The sequence below is a fragment of the Rhinoraja longicauda genome, chromosome 4 (assembly GCF_053455715.1).
Source record: "Rhinoraja longicauda isolate Sanriku21f chromosome 4, sRhiLon1.1, whole genome shotgun sequence".
In the NCBI taxonomy this organism is placed as follows: domain Eukaryota; kingdom Metazoa; phylum Chordata; class Chondrichthyes; order Rajiformes; family Arhynchobatidae; genus Rhinoraja; species Rhinoraja longicauda.
Genome location: NC_135956.1, coordinates 56,698,405 through 56,724,929, shown reverse-complemented (window position 1 = coordinate 56,724,929; position 26,525 = coordinate 56,698,405). Strand labels below are relative to the sequence as shown.

General features: G+C 38.8%; 1 protein-coding gene across 3 annotated transcripts in view; it reads right to left on the bottom strand.

Moving 5' to 3' along the window:
• Nucleotides 1-5,819: 5,819 nt before the first annotated feature.
• LOC144592781 (neurocalcin-delta) overlaps nucleotides 5,820-26,525 on the bottom strand; it is a 183,141-nt gene continuing 162,435 nt past the window's right edge. For all 3 annotated transcript variants that reach the window (XM_078397789.1, XM_078397791.1, XM_078397790.1), the window contains 2 exons: nucleotides 23,519-23,624; nucleotides 5,820-19,202 (listed from right to left, as the gene is read on the bottom strand). In XM_078397789.1, the coding sequence (XP_078253915.1) occupies nucleotides 19,105-19,202; nucleotides 23,519-23,624 (204 nt within the window). In that variant the 3' untranslated portion in view covers nucleotides 5,820-19,104. The remainder of the gene's footprint in view (nucleotides 19,203-23,518; nucleotides 23,625-26,525) is intronic.

Below are 26,525 nucleotides of genomic sequence, written 5' to 3'. Positions count from 1 at the left end.
TGAGTATTGTGATGGTGTTACTTAGAATATGATATTTTAGCTACTAGACAATTAAATTGGTACAGATGGATGCAATCATGCCCGGTGTCCTTGTTTTCAACTCCATGGTAGTTGTAGTCAGGTTTATGTTGTAGTCATCTGTTCCAAATACCTTTTTTTCCATAGTAGAAACATTTGTTGATACCTCAGAAGACAAGCTTGTGAATGAGAAGGTAAATGTCACTCCAGTTGTTCCTTCAATTGGAAAGCAAAGTGTTTTATTAGCTTTTAAAGTAATTGAGAGCTTGTACATCATCTGATTATGTTAGTCACATACATAAGCAATTAAGATTGATAGACCAAATGCTCAATTAGACCATACAGAACCATCTGTGTGTCCACCTTGTTTCTTGTCTATGTAACAAGGGTATCATATCATATCATATCATATATATACAGCCGGAAACAGGCCTTTTCGGCCCTCCAAGTCCGTGCCGCCCAGTGATCCCCGCACATTAACACTATCCTACACCCACTAGGGACAATTTTTACATTTACCCAGCCAATTAACCTACATACCTGTACGTATTTGGAGTGTGGGAGGAAACCGAAGATCTCGGAGAAAACCCACGCAGGTCACGGGGAGAACGTACAAACTCCTTACAGTGCAGCACCCGTAGTCAGGATCGAACCTGAGTCTCTGGCGCTGCATTCGCTGTAAAGCAGCAACTCTACCGCTGCGCTACCGTGCCGCCCGGTATGTACCAATAATATCACCTTGAGTAGAATCTGACACGAACTGAAATAGAGAATAGCATCTATAATTGTAAAAATGTCTATAATGTGCAATATTAAATATTACATAAGGCATATTTACTGCCATTATGCTTTCTTGGGGTTGAGGGTTTCTGTGGTAGTTGTGTGTTTCTATTTTTAATGTAAAACTTGTTTCCTTTTGTCCATATGTTACACGTTTGAAAGGCATCATAAGATTTTACAAAATGACTATAAACTGCAATCCAGGGTATTTAAAGGACTTGGGAAACTTGAACGTTTTTACATATTGAGCAATACTGTATACAAGGTAATATTTTTAGAAATGGGAGTTGGGATCTTTTCAGACTTTAAAAAGACAGTTGTATTTTATTTTTTGTACAATTTTTTAAGAGCAAAATAAACCGTGTACATTGACGTCTGGTGTACTTTATAAAGACGTGATACCAGGTCAGACACCTCTTGCTGTGGCACGTGGAGTCAATTTGGAATTCAAACACTGGCTTTTTGTATTCCTGCTTCTTCCCTCCCCCCCTCCCCCCCCTCCCCTCCCCCCCCTCCCCTCCCCCCCTCCCCTCCCCCCTCCCCTCCGTCCCCCCCTCCCCCACCCTCCTTCATCTGTTATTGTAACCCATACCTCTTGACATCACAATATTCCTCTCTTGCTGCTACACTACTCCTTCCCCTTTCCTATTCCAAGGATTTGGGGTTTCATGTTGAATTGTGGTTTCTTTCATGTACAGCTTATGCTTTTTGCTTCCTTGCCCTCCCCCCTGCTACTGTAGCAGAGCTGTCAAAACATTGCTTCTTCCAACTAACCTTTAATTCCACGTTCATCTTTAATGTGAATTATCAAGTCTATGTTGCCAAGTGGCTTGCATATTTTGCGTAGCTCTTTGACTAGTTACTTACAAGCACAGATTATTAAGTTGTACATCTTGGCATCGTCATCATACTATAAATCGGCTATCAAACTCCACTGAACCTTTTTTGTGCCAGCCACACAATAACATGATTTATGTAAGAGTGTTGCTTATAAAACAGTTGGGTCAACTGTTTGTGCCATGAGTAATTATTGCTGTAATTTCAGCTTCAGACTAATTGAGACTGAGTTGCATTAGTCTGAAGAAAGATTTATGCTTTTGTTGAGAGAAGGCAATTTTGAACATTATGATTACTCTACCTCAAACTTTACAAATTAAACAAGAATTGGAATAGCTGTAAAGAAATGGCAGGGAAACTTTGGCTGGCGAGGTTTTGCTAGATGAACTTGGCCAAAGGAAGAAGGAATAAAGAGTGAGCAGAAGACTAAATCTGAAAGCAGGATGCTGAAAAGAGCAGAAGGGTACGCAACATTACTTATCTCAGCAGCACTCTTAAAATTGCTTAATTTCTCTAAAAAGTTGACTTTTTTAAACTGTCAAGTCTTCCTGCTAGAACGGTATCAGCAAATTTTGTAGGCCTGTGTTATCTCTTCATAACTCTGCAAATTCTTTTGTGGATACTAATTATTTTTTAGATCTCCTTTGAATGCTATTATTGAATGTCCCTCCACTAATACATGGGAAACCATTGTGGACTCTTAACCGCTAGGTGTGTAAAAGGTTTTCCTTGCAACCTCAGGCAATACTTGTCCATCCCTCTCTTCCCTTCCCAAAATTCAGAGAGCAAAATAATCATTCGTGGTGAAGCAGCATTTCACTTGCACTTCTTCCAAGCTAGGCGGCTGCATCAGGAGTTCACTTTGTGGTCTTCCTTATCTTGCAAAAAAAGACAAGTGATGGAGTAACTCAGCAAATCAGTCAGCACATCTGGACAATATGGGTAGGTAATGCTTCAGGGCCAGACCCTTCTTAAGACTAATTGTGGTGGGAGCAGGATAAAGCATGGCACATGATAGGTGAATACAGGAGATTTTTTTTTAAAATTGGCAGATAGTTGGACACAAGCCAAAGAAACAAAAAGGGTGAGATAAAGATAGAAGTGGTGTGAATTGTGAAGCCAGTGAGAAAGGAATAAAGGTGATGGGGGGAAGGGGAGAAATGGGTGTGAACCCAAGTGGGGCACAGGGAAAAGAGGAGGGGAAAAGGGCCAGTCGTTTGTACGTTATTTACTTAAAATTGGAGAATTCAATGTTCATACCACTAAGTTATACGCTACGCAAACAGAATATGAAGTGCTGTTCCTCCAGTTTGTGTGTGATCTCACTATGGTGATGGAGAAAACCCAGGACAGAAAGATCAGTATGGGAAAGGGAGTTAAAATTGTTAGTAACTGGGAGATCCAGAAGTCCTTGGTGGACCAAGCACAAGTGTTTGGCTAAACGGTCACCTAGTCTAGGTTTGGTCTCGCCGATGTAAAGGAGGCCACATTGGGGACACTAAATGCAGTAGATGAGGTTAGAGTAGGGGCAGATGCGGCAGAGAGGGAGAAATTAAGAGTATGAGATGGCATCTTTGCCAGAGGCAGGGTGGGACAAGGGTGTAGTCCAGATAACTGGGAGCCTGTGGGTTTGTAGTAGATGTCAGTCAATAGTTTGTTCCCTGTCATGGAGACAGAGATGAAGAAAGGGTAGAGAGGTGTCGGAGATAGACGAAGTGAATCTGTGGGCAGGGTGAAATTAGTGGTAAAATTGATGAAATTCAATGAGTTCTGCATGCGATGTAATTGTCGATGTAATTGTCGATGTAGCAGAGACAGAATAGGGGGATGGTGTCTGTTTGGAACAATGACTTTTTGATGTAACCAACAAAACGTCAGACAGCTCGGGCTGAGGCAAGTGCCCATGGCTACGCATTTAACTTGAAGAAAGTGAGAGGAGTCAAAAGTGAAATTGTTGAGGGTGAGGACAATTTCTGCCAGGCAGAGGAGATTGTTAGTAGAGGGGAACTGATTGAGTCTCTGTTCAAGGAAGAACCGGAGGGCCTGAGATCCTGGTGGGGGATGGAGGTGTAAAGGTATTGAATGCCCACAGTAAAGATGAGGCAATGAGAGCCTAGTAGTTGAAAGTTATCGAAGAGTTGAAGGTCATGCGAGGTCTCTCGGATGTCAGTCAGAAGAGATTGGATAAGGGCGGATACGATGGAATTAAGGTATTTAGAGATAAATCAAAGGGACAGTGGCAGGCAGAGACAATGGGTCTGCCAGGGCAGCCCTGTTTGTTGATTTGAGGAAGGCGAGAGAAGCAGGCAGTGAGAGTTTGTGGAACAAAGATTGGAGCCTGTGGAGTGAGATTGGCAGAGACGATGAGATCGGTAACAGTCTGAGAGAAGATGGCCTGGTGATCGACTGAGATCATGGCCAACGAGTAGGCATGTGGAGGAGTTTAAAAGCTGGCACCTGGTCTCAGCACAGTAGAGGTCAACCTTCCAGACTACAACAGCACCTCCCCCGTCAGCGGGTTTGATAACAATATTGGGATTGTTACTGAGTGAGCGGAGGTCTGTGCATTCAGAGGGGATGACATTGGAGTGGAGTAAGGGGAATGGAGAAGTCAAGATAGTTGATGGGAGAAGAGATGAAGGACCCAGTGGTGTCAGTATTGAAGCCCCCGGTTGGATGGGAGAAGCAGTAAGACCATTACAAGGGATGTAATGCTGAAGCTCTATAAGGTGCTTGTCAGGCCACAGATGGAGTATTGTGAGCAATTTTGGACACCATATCTGAGGTAGGATGTGCTGGCCCTCGAGAAGGTCCAGAGGTTTACGAGATTGATCAGTGGAATGAGTGGGTTAACTTATGATGAGCGTTTGATGGCACTGGGCTTGTATTCACTGGAGTTTAGAAGAATGAGGGGGGACCTCATTGATACGTACAGAATAGTGAAAGGCTTGGATAGAGTGGATGTGGAGAAGATGTTTCCACTAGTGGGATGTTTCCACTAGGACTAGAGATCATAGCCTCAGAATTAAAGGTCCTTTAGGAAGCTGATGATCAGGAATTTCTTTAGTCAGAGGTTGGTGAATCTGTGGAATACTTTGCCATATAAGGCTGTGGAGGCCAAGTCAATGGATATTTTTAAAGCAGAGATAGGTTCTTGATTAGTATGGGTGTTAGGGGCTTTGGGGAGAAGGCAGGAGTATGGGGTTAGGAGGGAGAGATAAATCAGCCATGAATGAGTGGCAGAGTAGATTTGATGGGTCGAATGGCCTAATTCTACTCTTATTACTTATGACCTTATGGGATCTAGGAGAGTTAGTCAACATGAAGCAGTTTGAGCTGACTGTGTTAGGGCTCCAGCCCTGGAACCCAGTTGAGTCACAACCCCAGCATGATCATCTGCATTCAGTCCATGGGATAACCCTGAGATTCCCTAAACTCCTCATCGCACTCCAACCTATTGGCCTGTGGCCTCCTGTACTCTCACAATGAGAGGCAAGCTTGTGGAAAAGCACCTAATTTTCTGTCTGGGCACATTGGAGCCTTCTGGCCTCAATCTTGAATATTTTTGACCTCAGGTACCTTGATTTCTTGCTCTTCATCAGTCATCCTGGTGTAATTTTAGCTCAGTTTCCTTTTTTCCCCCATCTTATTTTCTTATAACACATCCTTTTCACCTGACCCTGATTGTCCAACTATCCAGCAGTGCAAGAGACAACTTAATGGCCAATTAACCTACCAATCTTCAAGTCTTTAGAATATACAAAGTAACTGGAGTGACCAGAGGAAACCCACGCGGACTGCACTGGAAGTCAGGATCCAACTGCATTGCAGCAGCTGAGCCACTGGCCCTGCCCGATGTGCTACTGTGCTACATTTGTACCCTTTCAGAAATTGTCCTCTGGTTTACATGGCTTCCTTTCTTCCTTCCAAAAAGTAATATTTTTAATGCTGATGAATGCTAATTTAGCCGTCACCTATATGTCCATTTCACCAGCTGTTCTAACCTACTTTAAATATATTACTGTCTGTACCTTTAACTTGGGATTTGTGACACGAATGAATCTGGGATCAATCAGATTCATTTATTTGCACGATCTGGTACTTTGCACTTGCTTTATATACCTCAATTTTAAAGAATCACGTCAAATGCCACAAAGTGTTTTCAACATTTTAATCAAATAGAACATTTTTTTTTACAAATGCTTATTTTTGTAAAGAGTTTTTTCATCAACACCTTTTGACAACATCAAAAAAATAGAAAGTCTAACTGCAAAATACACAAAAAACTACAATTAAAAGATAAGCATTTTCTTTAAAAAAATTATCAATAATCACAGCTTAAACAGACTTGACCCCATGAAGTATTCAAAGCATACTAGTACCTATCTGCCAAGAATTATGCGTTTTCTTTTTACACAGTTTGTAGCTGCCCTCCTTACAACATCCACAAGGTAACAGTCAGATTAAAGTTGCATAAGCATGCAATGTACATAGAATGGCAACCGACCATGCACTAAGGAAATGGAATCCATATGCCCATTAGTAGAAGCAAACAAAAAAATAAGAGAAGGCTCAGATGCTGAACATGCTAATCATAGCAAAATAATCTTTGTGGCCTGTTGAAATAAAATTAGACATTTCCAATTTTGAGCACACAATTATTTCTCCTAAAACCATGACTATTTGGCTCCACACAATAAAGTTCTAAATATGCGCCCCACAGCAGGGTTCAGTCAGTGCATTTCTTCCTACCAATATGGATGAATAGGTCTGTTGAAATATTTAGCATCGTATTACCTCTGTACACAGTGTAAATTTTAATATTTGGTAAGACAATCCCGGGCAGAACTTGCACAATAAATGATAGGGCCCTGGGAGTATGGCAATAAGAATAGAACAGTTTTGAGACCTCATTTTAAGGAACAATAGTTATCCTTGCAATACTAAGCAAAGAACAGAGGTAAGTGCAATTTATTCCCAACCACCTGTTAAAAGTAGCCCACTGGAACAAAGTCTATCACTTCATGTGGTTTAAAAGCAATTCAAATCGTTTCTGTAATGTAATTGTAACATTCCTTTTGATAGGATGGTCATTGAGTAAATCTACTCAGTGCACAGGTAACATGAAAAATGCTCAAAGTAAATGAAAAGTATAGATACTGTACAAGTTGCAATTTTCTTTGCACTTTTCTCAGGTTTTGTTGCAATCAGGACATGGGTGTAACAGGTGGCAATTTCCCAGTATTGACTACTTCACATTTTACATCAGAAGATGAAAGATAGAATCGCAGTGCACATCTCTCTTTGTTTTAATCTATCACAAGAAATAGACTGGTAAGCAAAGTGGTAGAGAAGAAAATAAAATAGTTCAGAGTGAAATGTTTTGGGAACGGCAACTTGCTATACAGACGTAAATGCACTAAGATTTAGATTCATGAAGTAAAAAATAATTGAATGTTATTAGTTAGTAAAATTATCCATGTCCTAAGTATATTGAATTTTTCTCAAATCAGGTATTTCATTTGTTGAACCAAATTCCCAGAAATCCCAGCCCTTCCACAAAATTATTAGTTCCCAACACATATACATGCATACACACCCACTCAATTATTATTTGGTTTGTTACCAGTTTTTGGAAGATCAGAGAAAGTGCTAAACTAACTTACATACATTGTAAAGTATATCAATTCTATTAGATCTCCATCACTGAAGAGATTGCTAGGGATATTTTAGCTTGCCAAAATAATAATGAATTCAGCTTTTTAAAACAAAATTGTTTAATTTAGCTGGTGGGTAAATGCAAAAATAAAGAGGCCAATTAGGTGATGCTGAAAAGAGGTCGATCAATGTATGCAAAACAATGACCACTGAAAATCTGAAATAAAATCAAAATGCTTCAAACACATTTGACCCAAACATTGTTTTTTCATAAATACTGTATCTTTCTAATGGTTAAAATTATTTTAAATAGCAAGAATGCATTATCAGTTGGGGGAGTAGGGCACACTGACTTTTATTTCTGCAAAAATGAATCCCTTATCGCATTTTCCATCCCAGTTTCTTAAAAGGATTGATCATATCATGGAGCAAGTGGAGAATATTTTAAGATTTCTTTAAAATATGCCATTTTATATTGTCCCTTGGATTTGTAAAAGCATAAATGTATCATGGACAAACATTAGGCCCACATCAGAAGAGTCACCAATCTCAGAAGCAAAACCTGGGAAAGTTCATCTGTCCACTTGTCAACAGATAACTGGAAACCATATATTTTCCTTACTATTTTTTCCGTACCATGTCCCACATAGAATTCAAAATTCAAGGGTGGTAAAAAATCACAGCTTGCCATTAAAAAGATCGGTTGAGGTGAACAGTAAAGATGGCCAGAACCTCGAGAATCTGTCTAGTTTCCTTCAACAGCCTGGGATATATTTCACCAGTGCCTGGTGGTTTATCCACTTCTAAGGATGCAAAAACCTCTCTTAATTATTTATATCATCAACCCAATTTTTAAGTATGTCACCCAGCTAGATACTAACCCTTCTATATACAAGAAAATATACTGGGACAAATTCTCATTATTGATTGGCAGTATTATCATTGAAAATAAATCCTTTGTATCACAAAATGCTGGAGTAACTCAGCAGGTCAGGCATCATCTAGGAGAGAGGGAATGGGAGACGTTTCGGGTCAAGACCCTTCAAACTGATGTCGGGGGGGGGACAAAGAAAGGATATAGGTGGAGACAGGAAGACAGTGGGAGAACTTGGAAGGGGAGGGGAAGAAAGGGACAGAGGAACTATCTAAAGTTAGAGAAGTCAATGTTCATACCGCTGGGCTGTAAGCTGCCCAAGCGAAATATGAGGTGCTGTTCCTCCAATTTCCGGTGGGCCTCACTATGGCACTGGAGGAGGCCCATGACAGAAAGGTCAGACTGGGAGTGGGAGGGGGAGTTGAAGTGCTCAGCCACCGGTAGATCAGGTTTGTTAAGGCGGACTGAGCGAAGGTGTTGAGCGAAACGATCGCCGAGCCTGCGTTTGGTCTCACCAATGCAGAGAAGTTGACATCTGGAACAGCGGATACAATAGATGAGATTGAAGGAGGTGCAGGTGAACCTCTGTCTCAGCTGAAAAGACTGTTTGGGTCCTTGGAGTCGAGGGGGGAGCTAAAGGGACAGGTGTTGCATCTCCTGCGGTTGCTGGGGAAAGTGCCTGGGGAGGGGGTGGTTTGGGTAGGAAGGGACGAGTGGACCAGGGAGTTACGGAGGGAACGGTCTCTGCGAAACGCAGAAAGGGGAGGAGATGGGAAGATGTGGCCAGTAGTGGAATCCCATTGGAGGTGACGTAAATGTTGGAGGATGATTTGTTGGATATGCTGGCTGATGGGGTGGAAGGCGAGGACAAGGGGGATTCTGTCCTTGTTACAAATGGGGGGAGCAAGAGCGGAGCTGCGGGATATCGAGGAGGCCCTAGTGAGAGCCTCATCTATAATGGAAGAGGGGAAACCCCATTTCCTGAAGAATGAGGACATCTCTGATGCCCTAGTGTGAAACACCTCATCCTGGGCGCAGATGCGGCGTAGACAGAGGAATTGGGAGTAGGGGATAGACTTTTTGCAGGAGACAAGGTGGGAAGAATTGTAGTCCAGATAGCTGTGGGAATCCTTTAGTGAGCTTGGTTATCCTGTGAATAGTGAAAGTGAAAATTATTGGCATTTTAAAATTTCCACTAGATGCTGTAATCACCTATCTATTCAATTAGCTGGCTGTGGTACAAAGGTTAGCGATGTACTCACGCTGAGAAAATTGCTGTGCATGCTTTTCAATAAAGCTTTTTGGGCAACTTTATTAGAGACTAGCAGCAACCACTGTCACTTTGGCAATGATTGCATAATGGACTGACTTTGTGGGCTCCCAGGATTTTTTCACTGAGTCCTGAGATCTGATGATCTGTGTTTGAAAATCTTTTATTGTGGGGAAAAAACATTCTTTAATTAGTAACAGTTGGTTTCAAAAGCTAATCACTTCAACGCTTTATATTAGTCTGCCATTGCAGTTGCACAGGCCACATAGATGAACTATAAAAAAACTTTTTGAAAGCACTCATTCAATGGGCCAGTCAACTATGAGTTTATCAGAAAACTATACCCGAGGAGGAGTTATTCTGAATAGTTACAAAATTGTCTAGTCTTATTTCTGCAAGCCACAAGTTGCATCAGTTACAATACATCAGCCAAATACTCCCCAACCAAATTGTAATGGAATGTGATATGTTTATATCATAACTCTTGCAAGAAAAGATACCCGTACAAAACACATGGGTTTGTGAACAAGTGCTAAATATTTTTGAACAGATCATGGCTTGAGTAAAAACTTTCAAATTGGACTTACTCCAGCACCAAGTTTGCTGAACTAGTGAGAGTTCTTCTGCAACCCAATCAAGAAGAAAAAAAATGTAAAAGATGTTGCACCAACAAGACAATAAGCGAGTCTGAAATTGAAGGCAGACAGATATTAGATATGTGCCAAAAGCTTCAAATGGTGATGGTGAGAGAAATACAGCTGATGCACAACCTGCCAAAGTGAAAATGACTCAAATCAAATCAGAAAGATTTGTCCAAGATTGATCAAATACAGAAGAACATAAAAAAAATGCAAGAAGATCTACACCACAGAAATAAAGTGGTGAGCCTATAGAAGCCGATGAACTTGTATAGACTTGCCATCACTAATGATTTTGAATGTAAAGGCTTGGGCTTTGGGCTCGGCAACATGATCGAAGAATTGTGATCAAAAACAATGGTGAAAAGTCCTGGAACTCCAAGAAAGCAGGATGAGATTTCACATACATCATTGTTTGCCTTTAACTGCAACTATTAATTATATCAGCAAAGTAATTCCTGTAAAAGAAAGCTTAAAAAATTGTCAATTATAAAATTGTTTTGCAAACAGCCTGTGTTACAAATGAACATTAAAACAACTCTTTGGCTGAAATGATAGTGGAGAATAAAGGCTCTTTATAATAAAATCATCAATTAAGTAATTAGCAAGCAGAACCCATACTTTATTTCACAGGCACGTACAAAAGTGCAAATTGAAACCTGCATAGAAAATAGAAATTTCAAGAAATTGCGTGATCCTGAGGTTCTATTATCATTTCAGCCTTGTGATGTCTTGGTTGGAATAAAGCCCATAAATAGAAATACCATTAGGGCTTTTTATATTTTCTGAATTTATTTTTAATGCAACCCGTTATGTTAAAATATGAGATGACAGTCAATGCTTGCCTAAATTTGTAATGCTATTTCTAGTGCCTATAATTGAAATATGATTACATACAAATATACAATAAAATATGGGTTAATACAAAAAGCCACATACCAGTGTCTTCAGTCATTGACCATGACATGAGTATGCAGCACACCAAAATATGAGAGCAACAGCCACAACAAATCTTGGCCATATAAGGTGGAAAACCAGCAAAGCTCACGGTGAACAGAATATATTATCAATGAAGCCAAAGATGCAGGATTAAAAGGGATGGAGGACAAACTGTTGAAACCTATAGAAAAGAAGAAAATTGAATTGGCTCTCAAATGGATAAAGGAGGCAAATGCAGCATAGCCAGATGGAAAAAATATTAAAGATCTGCGGGGTATGAAGATGATGAAACCCAGCTTCCAAGACTCTTTGTGCAATGGTTTTCCACAGAGACAGTTGCTGACGCATATAAAGAGAGGAAAACCGTGTTAGCTATTAAGACTGAGGATAGAATCATTGATAAGGAAATGCTGGAGGAACTCAATGGATCACCCAGCATCTGTAGAAGGAAATGGACATATGGGATTTCGGATTGGGACACTGCACTGGAGGCTAATCGCTTCAGACAGATACAGCACCTCTATCAAAATCATGGCAACGAGACCAAGAGGCTAAATAGAATTCAATGTTTCAGAATTATGATGCTGTGAGGAATTACTGCACAAAAAAATGGCTCTTCTCTTCCCAGATTTGGCAAATGCACGATTTGATTGGGCACAAACTGCTCTTTAAGGCAACTAAAAGGGTGTGACATGAGGTTTTGACCTCCTTGATCATTTCGACACAGATACAACATCTGTGATTGAGGGAGATGGAGTTAAGGCCAGTCCAATCCAATTTAAAGGAGATTTAGGCAGAGTAATCCCCACGTCTATTGAATATTGTGGAAAGGGTTTTTAGCTACTAACCCTGGGTGTAAGTAGAAATTTGCCTTTTAAAATAATACCACGATGGATGTTAAAACTTAAAGAATTTAGCTATCATTTTTGTTGACAGCCAAGGCTTGTGATATATACAAGGGCACATTAACTAATAAATCATTGAATTGCTAGTAGAGTAATTAAAATGTTATCACATTAAGGATTTCCATTTGAATACTCTAAAATTATATTCGGGTGAATCGACAAAGCCAATTCCGGTAAAGCATCTATTTTCACTATTCTCTTTAATATTTTTATGGATAACCTACTTTGCACATTGAATAGTGAGGGATGACATTTTAATTCTCATGATAAGGCAATCAGATGCACATCAATGATGAAATGGCATTGTTGTGCAATACACTTAACATGCACAAAAATTAAAGATTTGGAGAGAATTTGTTTGAAGATAGTTTAGTTTAGAGATACAGCGTGGATACAGGTCCTTCGGCCCACCAAGTCTGTGCCAAAGTTCCTAATTAATAGGGAATTAGATTTTATTGAGCATGGGATTATAGAAAGATACTTGGCTACTTGTATTGATCAAAGGGTAGGCTATATTAAAAATAACTGGGTAGAAAAATTAGATGAAGACTATTTGAAAGCAGAAAAATTATCAACACAACAGAAGTTAATAATCCTGAAAACATTAGAGATAGAAGAGTTCAGAAACGCCCATTGAGGACAAGACGTCAGAAATGGCATCCAACAATGTCCAATGATGACAGTTATGTCTGATCAATGATACCCAAGATATGCAGGGGGTAGAAACTGAGAAAATGGCATTCTAACTCATTTATCTAGTTGATGTCCAGACACAAAATTGGCAGAATTAAGACGCACCACAAAATTGTTGATAGCCTAAAATAACTAAGGCCATTTTTTTTTCAAATCTAAACTGAGATCAGCCAGTGTCACACTTTAATCCGATCGCTCAAAGAGCAGGAGGTACTTTTGTCAACATCACCATGTAAAATAAAGGCAATGACTGAAGACAAAAGTTGAGAAGTGTGAGAAATACAAACACACATCTCTGAAACCATCATTAACTGAAGTTCTGATAGTCAGATGCTTTGGTGAGATTATAAGTGGCAAAGCAAAATGGCTTGAAAATAAGCAGTTTATAACATTTCTAAATATTGATAAATAGAACCATTTACAAACTTGTTTCCAACCTTACCATGAGACTAAAAATGAACACTTCGAAATTTAGGATTCATAGACTGCAAGATCCCAGCTCAAACAAATGGAACAAATAACTATGGACCAACATCTTGGATGGAATGCAATTCATGGGGCCAGAATACGTGGCTGGGGACAATAGATTGTACCTGTACATATTATAGCTAAACTTAACTTAAAATTTGTACTATACCTAAATTAGTGCATTCAGCAAATCAAATTATCTGCTCTGTTGCCGTTTTTGCCATGGAAATATGCAATAAAGGCGGATAATTAGAGATATCAACATCAGCTGATCAAGAGAGAAAGTAAAAGTTTCACCTCTAGGATGGATAAATTACAATGTTTAATGAAATAGGAAATCGTTATAGCAAGGATAAAAATCAAGTATCTGCCTCCATCTGGTTGAGGGAGAAGTCTATCCAACACAAGAGAATTGTATCTCGTGTCCACATAACATCATTCTGTCCAAGTTCCCCATGGCTTTTGGAATGTAACTGGACAACTAAAGAAGCACCTTATGTAAGTCCTAATGCAGACAACCTGCACAAGGTCTTACAAAAGGTGCTTATTTAATGAATCAAATTCATAAGTGTAACTAAATTTCACTATTGTGTGCAAGGCAGCTTTTTTGGAGACTATCTTCTTAAATTAGAACTAGATAACATAAAAAATACTGGAAATGTTCAGAACACCAAGCTACATCGGAGAAGATGAAACAGAATCAAACTTTCAGGTCGGTGAAGTTGCATCAAAACAATTCCATATTATTTATCTCTCCACAGATGCTGACTGACATGCTGAGTATTTCTAGCATTACAGGTGCTCCTCAACTTACGATGGGGTTACGTTCTGAGAAACCCATCAGAAACCGGAAATATCGTACGTTGAAATGCATTTAATACACCAGATCGCGTGGTCGAAATATTGTAAGTCGAAGCATCGTAAGTCAGGGAGCATCTGTATTTGATTTTATTTCAGACATCAAGCATCTGTGTTTTTTGCTTTTTGTTAACCAGACATTTTAGATTGAGTGGCAAACATGCCCCAGGTCAAAACTTTTTTTGAGTGGCAGATATGCAGGTAACAGCTTAAATTTTGGCATGCTGGTTTTGGGGTGGGGGGGGGGAAAGAAGTGGTGTATCACAAAAACAGACCATACAAACAGACCATAACATACCAGGCAGACTTCCTAAAGGGTAATGACACAGGCATATAATTGTAATTATTCATTAAAGCACAATCACCCAAATTGGTTAATTAAGTAAGCTTGGCCCAAAAGATAATTGTATATGTGCAAAAGAACAGCATGAAATTGTGAAGACAGAGGTATAAAAAACAGCAAAAGGAATTAAATGAAAATAGTAAGAGCTATAAAAAGAGACTCTAAGGTTAATTGTGTAATTTTAAAAATATTGTTGGCCTAAAAGGTTGTGGAAGAGCAGTATGGAAATCATTAGAACTGACACACAGGTGCAAAAATATTTATAAAGCCAAACACTGGTATCTATCTCAACGTGGCTGGAATAAAAAGAGGTTACATAAAGATTTAATGGGTTGTCATCTGGACACCCTTATAGCCCTGAGGGGGTTCAGCTTAATTGCTTTGATACTTGGGTTAAAATTTAGACAGAATGGATTGTTTTATACTGTATTCTCTTACATAGAAACATAGAAAATAGGTGAAGGAGTAGGCCATTCGGCCCTTCGATATGATCATGGCTGATCTTCCAACTCAGTATCCCGTACCTGCCTTCTCTCCATACCCCCTGATCCCTTTAGCCACAAGGGCCACATCTAACTCCCTCTTAAATATAGCCAATGAACTGCTACTCAACTACCTTCTGTGGCAGAGAATTCCAGATTCACCACTCTCTGTGTGAAAAAAAAACTTTCTGATCTCGGTCCTAAAAGACTTCCCCCCTTATCCTTAAACTGTGACCCCTTGTTCTGGACTTCCCCAACATCGGGAACAATCTTCCTGCATCTAGCCTGTCCAACCCCTTAAGAATTTTGTAAGTCTTGACTATAGAAAGTTAGGAATGACTTGAGGTACTTAAAATGTTTAAATGATTTGTTAAGCTAGTTGGAGGGAAATGATTCTCCTGTTCAGGGGAGGAGGGCTGGATGGTGTCCTGGATAAAAGAAGGTTAGGGGCATAAATTAACTTTAAAATATAAGCTAGGCCTTTTTGTGAGGGAACAGGAGGGCTACACTTATTCTAAAGTGAGAAATGTAGAACACTGCCACAAAAGATTTCTGAAACATTGTAAATTCAACTGTTCAGAACTTTAGATTGATTCTTCACTTTAATTTGGCAAGAATATTAGCCTGAAGGGTTGAATGGCCTACTACTGTTCCCATGTTCCCCAATGGCTATGCAGCATTTCCTGAAAAATAAGTGAGACGGAAAGAATAGTTTGAATGAGCCTTAATTGACACTCTTTTAAAGTGTCAGCATTACCTTTTTATACAGAAGTGCAGAAGGCTTTCTCGTCTTGTTGACAAACATATGACACGGCAACAGAAACATATTGGAACAGGTCATGTTGCAGACACATATGAAGAGCTACCTGTTTGCAACATCACTGTGACAAAAAGTTCTTATGATTTCACAATGCAAAAGCACAGATGATCTTTCCCTTTGTGTGTGTTTAGGAATTTGTTAAACTGAAATAAATTTGTACCCTTACAATTACAAATTGATTAGTAGGACTAGATGTTACAATCCCTAAGGTTTGTACTACAATTGACTGGTGTTGTTCTTGGGGGTGACCACTAGGTGATGTTGCTACCATTCAGACACATCTTCAGTTGTGTACCTCAACGTCACTGGGTGTTTCGGCCTTTTATCACAAGACACCCTCAGTCGAGGCAGGCCCACCGCAGGGTAATCAGACCTGGGTGGGTGTCTTATGGTTAGCCTCTAGATGGTCACGTGGCAGCCCAGACAGAATCTTTGATTATCATCAACAAGATGAAATGAGTAGCTTCAAATTACTTCACTTTGCATCATCAAATGCTATTTATTTTCTTCTAAATGGTAAAAATGTTCTGCTGAAAAGCTATTAACTATCTGTTCACAGTGAAATTAAGAACATATACGTATTGGCAAACTAATACCAATGTGCAAGGAAGCAATGGCACTCTAAATTCAAATGTGGAAAACATATATTTAAACAACATTACATGCCAGTCTAAACTTTCAAATATCACACAATACTAATAAAATTCACCATGCTGTTAAATTTCAATGCAAAAAAGGTTCAAAAGTGGCCAATAAGACATAAACTACTTTCCACGAAATTCACAATGCACTGTCCTTTGCTTTTCCTTGTACAACAGTAAAAATCTTTAATGCTGTTTTACGAAACAATTCATGCATGTGAAATGCACTAAAGTGAACTTTAATGAAGTGTTTGAAGAGATTCTTCAGCATAATCACATTTATACACCATAGATAAAAGGAATCATAAAAAAGAGACAGATTGTAAATCTACATTTTATGGCATCAGATTATCCCAGGTAATGTATAAATGGAAAGAGTCACATAAGAGACTCATCCTTTAAAAAGGAGCTGTCTCCACTTTAAATAAAATGATGCAGAAAAATATAAATGCTACACAGTCACACAGCCCTATTGATATCAATCTCCCAAGAAAGCAAAAGCAACATATTGAAAAAATTGCAGCTCAAAACAATTGTCTAAGGGATTCATTTGCAGTGAAGTTAATGACTAATGTTTATCCTTTAATGTTGGCGTGATCAAACAGCACATCCTCAAAATTTGAATGTGCATGTCAATGCTTACAACTCAAATTTGAACCAAGCAGGTCAAATCAATGGGTAGTTTGGGCAGCAATTAGATATAAATCTGTGGCAGATGGGGTTGTCAATCCCTTTCAGACAGGAGCAGTGGGTATGAGATTTTCATCTTCAAAATAAATAAATCTTGCAGACCCAAAAAAACACTGTACTGAAAACTCAACCATTAATGTTTGAATGCTGTTTGATGTAGGAGATAAACTGAAAAAAAATAATCTACAGTGGATTGGTAAGGATGTCAGTAATCAAGGGTGTGAATTTAAAATAATTTGGAGAAGGATTAGAGGTGAGTGAGAAGAATGTTTTTCACCCTACGAGGAAGAAACCTTTATTCAGTTTTAAACAATACTTGAAGTGTCTTAATCCAGAAAGGCTAGGGCCCAAGAGTCGGCATGGTGGCTCAGCAATTAGCACTGTTGCTGCACAGCTCTTGGGATTTGGGCTCGATCCTGACCTCGATTGCTACATGTAAAGTTTGTACATCCTCCCATGGCATAGTATGTGGCAGGAGGATTGGGGAGAGTTAATGGCCACGTGAGAGAGAAGAGATTATGGGGAAATAAGTAAGGGAATGGGATTGATCTAGAAAATATTAAATGGCCGTCATCTATGTTGTGAGAACCATGAATACATGACAGGGTGTGGAATATGGCAGACATCCATGACACAACGAGATAGACATCCTTTTTTTGTGCCACAAACCTTAATGATTTTCATAACTGCTGCTTGGGACAATGGCCCTTGAGAAATGATAAGTAGCACAGAGGTAAAGTGTTTCACAATAAAACATATGCATGCATTGTGAACTACTTAATTTCATCTGGCAAATTATTCTAAAAAATAACAATAAAGATTCTCATAGAATGAAGATACACTCAATGATTATACAACAATTTAAAGGAGTCAATCACTTATGCGTTGGAAGAAGTCCTGCACGTATGCAAGTTTCCCAGAAAGTATATTGAAACATTATCAACATGAATATCTTGTGCTAATGTTTCCACATAAGTTCTTATGTCTATATTTAAAATGGCCCCTGGGTGCACATGCTTTTGTCATTATAATTACATATTCCACAAATGGCAATGTTGCGGTGCCTCAGTTTTGTATCTCTTAGCTCTTTGCAAGGTACAGCAAAAAGATTCTTATACTCTAACACTGCTTCAAAAATCGACTTGTTTTGTTACTTTTTAAACTACAAATAACAAGGTAATATTAAAATATATAAGGCAGAATGTACAACTTTAAAATGAATTGCACGCATGTGTCCTGTCCAATTATCTTCTTCATTTTATCTGAAGGCTAGTTATTCTCAACTCCCAGGTGAAATTTTTAATTTGCAGCAGTCAATGGAAAAAAAAGACAGCAAAATGTGTAATATATGGGCCTCATGCCCGTCTTGTGCCTCTGCCGAAGTTAAAGTTTTTGTTCCAAAGGGAGTGACTGTGATAGCAAAGTGTTACATGAAAACATTGGCAGTGAATCTCCAGCAGCCTTATGTCTGAATGCTTTACAATAGTGAAAAATAGTTCTGGGTTTCCTTTACATCCTTTAAATACAAATATTTGTCAGACTATGACTTCCCAGCATGTTTTGCAGAAGGCAGTTCAAACTCTAATTTATGTGTACCCCCATCATCAACTCTAAAAGAACGTAATCTCATATTTATAATCAAGTAACTTTCAATTCTAACCACACTGGGTTAAACTAACATCAAAATACTTAACATATTAGCATCACTCATCATTCAAAGGCTGCAACATAAACATCCACCCGACTGACTTCTGCTTCCTTTTAACAACGTTGATAACTGTGCTTTCTTTCTGAATGCAGTATGGAGAAGAGTGACTACTGACTGAAAGGCTACCATACGTCTCCCACAGACACAAATATCTGCTCCCTTTAACCTCTGCAATCAAGAGATTCGTGAATAGAAATAAAATCAAAGTCTCTTTCTGGTTGAAATTAAAAAGAACAAAGTTCTAAAATTTCTGATCAAGGTAAAAATAATTATTGTGACAATGCATTCACACAGCCCACAATGGTTGTGTAATATGTTCCGACAGCATTTAATTAAACAGCCAGTTACAAAGTCATAATTAAAAATCAAACAGGCTGAACAATGTCAGATGCGGCCATGAAGATGTGACTGAGTCATCAATGACATAATGGCAGGAAGCAGAAACACAGCCACACCAACTGTCATTTTCTTCCATTTTGGAATCAATATTGACCAGCAGTGCTCGGATCACACTGAAGGAGACGGACGATGGAAGGATCACTTTTGGCACCTCGGATGAATTCTTCAAGAGATAGTTTACCTACAACGAAAGAAAAATTCTAATCATGAGTATTTAAAATTTGATCAAATGGACTAGAAGAGTGGAGAATACAGATGAATAGGCTAGTACATGTAGTGAAACATATTCTATTATTCCAAGCTTAAGAGGTTAAGATCTGCCATGATTGAATGGTGGAATAGACTTGATGGGCTAAATGATCTAATTTTCCTCCTAGAACTTATGAACTTAATGAGTTGAATATTTTTAAACAATGAGGTATTATGTATAATGTATAAACGTATCAAAGACATAAGGTACATCAGTTTTGAAGAAAACTAATTCAGACACTCCCCAACTTATGCAAGTGCTACGCTCTGTAAACCTTTCAGTCAGATTTTATGCGAGTCAGAATTCCCTTAAAACAAGGTAGAAGTAAAGAACTGCAGATGGTGGGTTCATACCTAAAATGACACAAAGTGTTGGAGTAACTCAGCAGGTCAGGCTGCATCTCTGGAGAACATGGATAGGTGAAATTTTGGGTCGGTACCTTTCTTTACACTCAGACTGAAGGACAATTTAAAGGCAAACTGTTTCAGACTCAGTCTTAACTTACTCCAGCACATTGCATCGCTTCACCTTAAAATTAGATGTCAGTGAATGTGAGGGAGAAGGAGGAGGCGGTGGGGGGAGCCCAGAGCTCACGATTAGCCAAGGAAGAAAAACTTGATTTTGAAGCGTTAACTAAATTATTAGCCCTTTGAGAAACAAAAGGGTGAAAAAACTATATTGCCTTAAAAGGCAAATTAAATACTGTTCCTCCTGCATGACAGTAAACAATGTCACTGTTAGCTTTACATACACCGAGGAGCCAAAACATTATGACCACTGACAGGTGAAGTGAATAAAATTGATTATCTTGTTACAATGGCACCTGTCAAGGGGTGGGATATATTAGGCAGCAAGTGAACAGTCAATTCTTGAAGTTGATGTGTTGGATGCAGGAGAAATGGGCAGGAGTAAAGACCTGAGCGACTTTGACAAGGGCCAAATTGTTATGGCCAGACGACTGGGTCAGAGCATCTCTGAAACGGCAAGGCTTGTGGGGTGCTCCCAGTCAGCAGTGGTGAGTACCTACCAAAAGTGGCCCGAGGAGGGACAAACCACAAGGTGTTGGGTGCCCAAGGCTCAGCAGTATGCGAGGGCAACGAAGGCTATCCCGTCCGGTTCGAACCGACAGAAGGTCTACTATGGTACAAGTCACAGAAAATTTTAATGGCGGTCACGTGATGAATGTGTCACAATGCGCATTGGGGCTGCGTAGCCGCAGACCGGTCAGAGTGCCCTTGATGACATAATGTTTTGGCTCATCAGTGTACAATTGTCCAGTAGCAAAATATTATTACTCAGACGACCCAAGGTCTTTTGCATGGTAGGGCAGATCTTGAACAATTCTGCACCATTGTGGAAGAAAGCAATTGGCTAGTAGATTATAAGGAAACTAGAAGGCGGCGTGAGAAAAAGCGTCAAATGGGTAGAAAATGGAAGATGGAGTGAAAAGGATAAGATGAATGCAGGGAGTGACTTCGGTAAGGGAGAGGTTTAGAGTCACAGGTGATTAGCAATTAATTCTGTTGGAATGTACAGGCTTTGTCTTTGGCTTACAGCCTCGTGGTTAATAAAATACATTATGAAGTTAAGCAACTTGTTGTTATTTACACAACTTCATACAGAGGATACCAAAAGTTGGGAACCAATGCTGAAGCCATATTAAACAGTTCAGTACCAATTGTGTCTTACACTTTTGGAAGAATGTGATGTTGTTCTTTGAAAGAGTAAATAAGTGATTACTAGAATAATTCCAGTGATGAAAGTTTACAGTTACAATACAATACAATACAATACAATATATCTTTATTGTCATTGTACCCAGGGGTACAACGAGATTGGGAAATAGACAGTCAGAAGCTGAAGTTGTTCTTCTATGGAACAGAGAAGATCATAAATGAATTGGAATTGCTTAAAATTAAAGGAGTTATTTAAAAATTAATTAAAACTGTTACTGTTGAGGGCAGACATTTGGGGTACAACGGCGAAAGAGTTGGGAATGAGACTAACTGGAATGCTCTCTGAACAGTCAGTTTCTACTTAATGTATAATGTTTCCTTTTACTGTGCGACCAACTGATTTTATTTTATCATGAAATAGGAAATAATTTCTAAAAGGCCATGCAATTGACCCATCTAAAGGGAATTGAACAATTGTCCTATTTCTTTTCCAATTTGATTGCTTTTCAATTACTGATTTCAAAATGGATGAGGTAATTTCCCATAACTGGCCAGCCTGCCAGTGCTCAAAGGATCATAAAACAACAATGGTCTCTTGGTCTGTCTATATAAGGCAATGCAGCACTGACCTCTATAGGAAAAGTGGTGAAACTGGAGGAGATAAGAAATGATTTAGTGTTACGCTTACATATGAAGAATTGTTACTTTGGCCTGAGCAGACGACAACCTACCTGTCATGAATGTCCCAGAATGAGTCAGTGTCTTCAAATAAATGAGGGAGATATGGAAGATATTAAATGTGATGAAAACTTTCTAACACAAAGCAATATAAAAGATCTCCGCAGCATGTAACTTTTCAATCTGTGAGAATCCAGGGGAGAGTTTTTAGAAAAGAGAAACCTGGGGATGCAAGTACATAGTTCCCTAAAAGTGGCAATATGGACAGAGAAGTTTAAGAAAGCTTACGGCATGCTTGCTTTCTTCGGTAGGGACACCGAGTAAAAGAATTGGGATGTCATGTTGCAGAGCCCGCACGTGGAGTATTGTTTGCTGTTCTGGTTGCCATACGGTAGGAATGATGGGATGAAGCTAAAGAGGGTCCAGGAAAGATTAACAAGGTCGTTGCTTGTTAATTGGAGAGCTTGAGTTATAACAAAAGACCAGATAAGCATGGACTCTTTTCCCTGGTGCGAAGGAGCCTGAAGGTTGACTGTGGAGATTTATAAAATCATGAGGGGCATAGATAAGATGGAGGTCACAGTCTTTTCCCCCCATGTAGGGGCATCCAAAACTAGAGAGCATAGACTTAAGAAAGGGCCCTGACCCGAAATGTCACCTATCCATGTTCTCCAGAAATGCTGCCTGACCTGCCAAGTTATTTCAACATTTTGTGAGCGTAGATTTAAGACGAAACGAGAAAGATTTAAAGGTTCTGAACGGCATTTTAAAAAAAATAGAGGGTGGTGGATATATGGAATAAGCTGCCTGAAGTGAAAGAGGCCAGTGTAATTATGATGACTAAAAGACATTTAACTACATACATGAACATGAAAGGTTTAGTGAGATATTGGCCAAATTGCAGGCAAACAGGATTAGTGTTGGTAGGCATCTTGGTCAAATTGGATGGCTTTGGCTAAAGGGCTTGTTTCCGTGCTGCATAACTCTAACTCTACCTCGACGATAGAATAACAATGTCAGGAATTTTTAATGAAAAAATTTAAATGTGTGCTAAAATAAAGTGCAGTGTCCATAGGCTAGTTTCATGCCTTTGGAAAGTGAACTCATTTAACATTGATTATTTCTCTTGAACTCGACATGTTGGCAAGAATCATTCAACATGGCTCCTATTCAACATAATCTTCACTTTTCTGAAATACAACCACTATTTGAAACTATATCAAAAAGATTTTTAATAGAAGTGTATAAAATCATGAGAGGAATAGATCGGGTAGATGCACAGTCTTTTGCCCAGAGTAGGTGCATCGAGGACCAGAGGACATAGGTTTAAAGTGAAGGGGAAAATATTTAATAGGAATTTAAGGGGTAAATTTTTCCACACAAAGGGTGATCGGTGTATGGAACAAGCTACCAGAGGAGGTAGTTGAGACTGGGACTATCCCAACGTTTAAGAAACAGTTAGACAGGTACATGGGTAGGACAGGTTTGGAGAGATATGGACCAAACGCAGGCAGGTGAGACTAGTGTAGCTGAGACATGTTGCACGGTGTGGGCAAGTTGGGCAGAAGGGCCTGTTTTCATGCTATATCACTCTATGACTCTAGAAGGCTATTGTTAAAAGATAGTATATTCTATAACCACTGTATAGAATACAAGATCATAAACAATGCAATATAGTTTTCTACCAGCAATGCTTCCACAAATGCAGAATATTATTACATTTCATTCCATTAGTTATAATCTCTGAAATCAAGTTATTTAAGTATTAGAAGAGTTGTAACAAATACATTTCTGATCCATGACGCTGATCAGTATTTGTGTGAAAATTATGATGAACTATTTAATGAAGGTAAAAGCCTGGAGATACATGGACAGAAGAATTCATAGACTCACCATCACGGTTGGTATCCATCTGTCTGAAGATTTTTTCTGTCCTCTTCTCAGGTGTTGACTCATCCTCTGGCATCCGCATCACAGAAGAAACCATTTTATAGATTGCCTACATAAAAGGAAAGGTGCATCAAGTGGTTCTGTATCCAAATGGTTTCTTATAGGTTATTGCAAGCAAACTCCTGATCACAGTCCAGAATTGATTTTGTGGATTTGGGTTTAAGCCAACACTACTGAAATAAATGCAATTGAATTCCTTGCAAAGCTAATAAAACAATATGATTAATTCCCTGCTATTATTTGAGGATTGTCTTAAATATGCTTGACACAGAGTCACTTCATGTCATTTAAATATCTTGCACTCTGCAATGTTCCAGGATTTCCCAATATTGAAATTATATAATCACAAAATCTACCATTGCCATAATGGTACCCTCTCACAACCCTAAACTCACAATGAATTCTTCACGTGTATGTACTTATAACTATCTCTAAACTTTCATAGGTAGATCAAAACACTTTAATGGCAGGATGTCACTTATGAATCACTAAGTTGTTTAAATTCTGTGGACAAATCAATACACAGAGTTGCAAAAATGACTAAATATAATCTTGAATTAAGAAAATGATAAAGCACTTCTTTAGACTAAGGAATCCAAATAAAATATACTACATGTTATTTCAATTGGACGTTTACACTTTCTAATTGGCCTTCTGCTCTCGGCACAGAAATCCCTTGCAGGCCACACTTCCTCCCAAAACTGGCAGACTGATTAACTACTCATGTCTCTTCAACTTGTCACAGGGAGTAAGAGTTAGGTCATCCATTCTTCCCGTATTCAGGGATTTGTCTCTCGGCCTGACAACTCAATTAAAAATATATTCAACCCCAAGTCTGTGAAAGGAAATATCCCTATGCTAAGCACACATCACTTGAGATTAACACTCACTGAAATCTTCAGGTTAATTTTCATTGTTGAAAGCATTCTGGTACAGGTATCTTAGTTGAATCCTGATACAGTTATCACTTCTCTTGATCTACAAAGTTGATTCCTTAAAGCCATATTAAAAACATCAAGTTAAATTTCTTAGTATGTGACTTGTACTGTAGAACACATTTTAATGCTTTTGACTTTTTTTAGTTATGTTCCAATTTTGGAAAAGTGTCGGGAGGATGAAAATTCCTTCACTCTGCTGTAGCTTCTTGCTCTTCTTCTTGCATAAGGGAGATGCTGTCAGCCATTAAGATTTCTTCAATGCATTCAAAACAATCAGTTGTCTTCATTTAGAATTCCATTTATCAAATGATAAATCTCAAATTTGGTTCAATTCTGATTTTCCTTTAAAGAGGGAGCAGTAATTGTCAAATGAAGAGGGAAAAAACTTAATGGTGGTGCAGTAAAGAATAGTTTAATTCTTTAGCTAAAGTAAATCATATTCACTCAGTTGCAGTGCCACATGTAAGGCAGTGAAAATCTGATGTTGATACTAGCTGATTATACTTGTTAACCATTCTCCTCCAACCTGTTTACATCACAAACTGCAGTTATGCATCAACATTGCAGATAGCTTCAATGTTTAGATTACTAAACATACCCCATGTCCATTTTTGCTGTGAATCCTTAAGTATAACTAATGGAATGAGTCGGCCCCTTGGACCCAATGGTTTTATTTCAATACACAATGTTCTCAAAGAGCCTGATATGGAAATGTTTATATGAAAACTATTGCTTGTAAACACTTTAAAGAGATTACTTTGGGATCATAGTGGATGCGGTATATTATCAAGATCATATCATCTTCACTTGACAATGTGGCATAGCTAATGAGAAAGGTTGCAATGTGTAACCAAATGTATTATGGTCCACGTTGTAAATCTTTCAATAACAAATGTTTTCTGGAGCTTGTTATTTACTTAATTGCTTTATATGGTTTTCAAATTATGCCTGGCACTTGGGGAAGGAGTATAAACTTGTTTTTGTGAAACTATATAGTTCCTTTTAATAGTATACCTTAATCACTTGATGTAGGAGTCTGCAGTGCAAAGGCAGCACACTTTGCCTTTGCAAGACCATATAGTCATCATTCGTATCAACAGCATCTTAGCATCACAGATAGACACTTCTGGGACAGGTAAATTGATGAGGACAAGGTCAAGAAAGTCTCAGGCCAAAGCAGAGTACACAAGTGTGCATTAAGAGAGCTAAAGGTGTTCACATGTTACCAGATATCCAAGGCAGTTCTTAATAACATTAACTAATCATTACATATAAAGGGAAAATCAACTTCACATCCACAATTGGGAACACACACACACACCAATGAAGAACCAACCAAATGAATGCAAAACTATAGTCAAGAGTTTCTACAAGTTTAGGTGTCAAAGAACATGCTCGTCAACCTAATCATTCTCAGGCAAGATAACAAAATTACCCAAAACTTAGTGCCCATGATTTTGCTAGCAAATGCCAGAAGCTTGGCACTGGAACTAATTGGTATTTCTCAATGTGAAATCCAGTAAAGTTTCAGGATGCACACGCATAATTCCCAAATCTATTAGCAGAACTCTGACAGTTATTATCTTGCTACTCTGTGCCCTTTGACTCATCAAGTCCAATAAAAGACCAGATGCTTACTGAGATTTCCCAGTATTTACTCTGAGATTGATCCGAGAGCCCATTCATTTCAGGAGATATTAAAGGGTTGTGGGGAAGTCAAGCATGGGGAGTAGGTAGTAAGACAGAATGTTATCAACAAAGATTTTCAGAGGGGCTTTGTGGATGAGGCTTGTTATGGATTTCCTATGTTACCCCATTAAACTATTAGAGGACCTGCTGCTGCTCAGCGGCTTTTCAAATGGTTCAAAGATCATCTGGGCCAGAAAGTGTAAGAAAATAACTGCAGATGCTGGTACAAATCGAAGGTATTTATTCACAAAATGCTGGAGTAACTCAGCAGGTCAGGCAGCATCTCAGGAGAGAAGGAATGGGTGATGTTTCGGGTCGAGAGA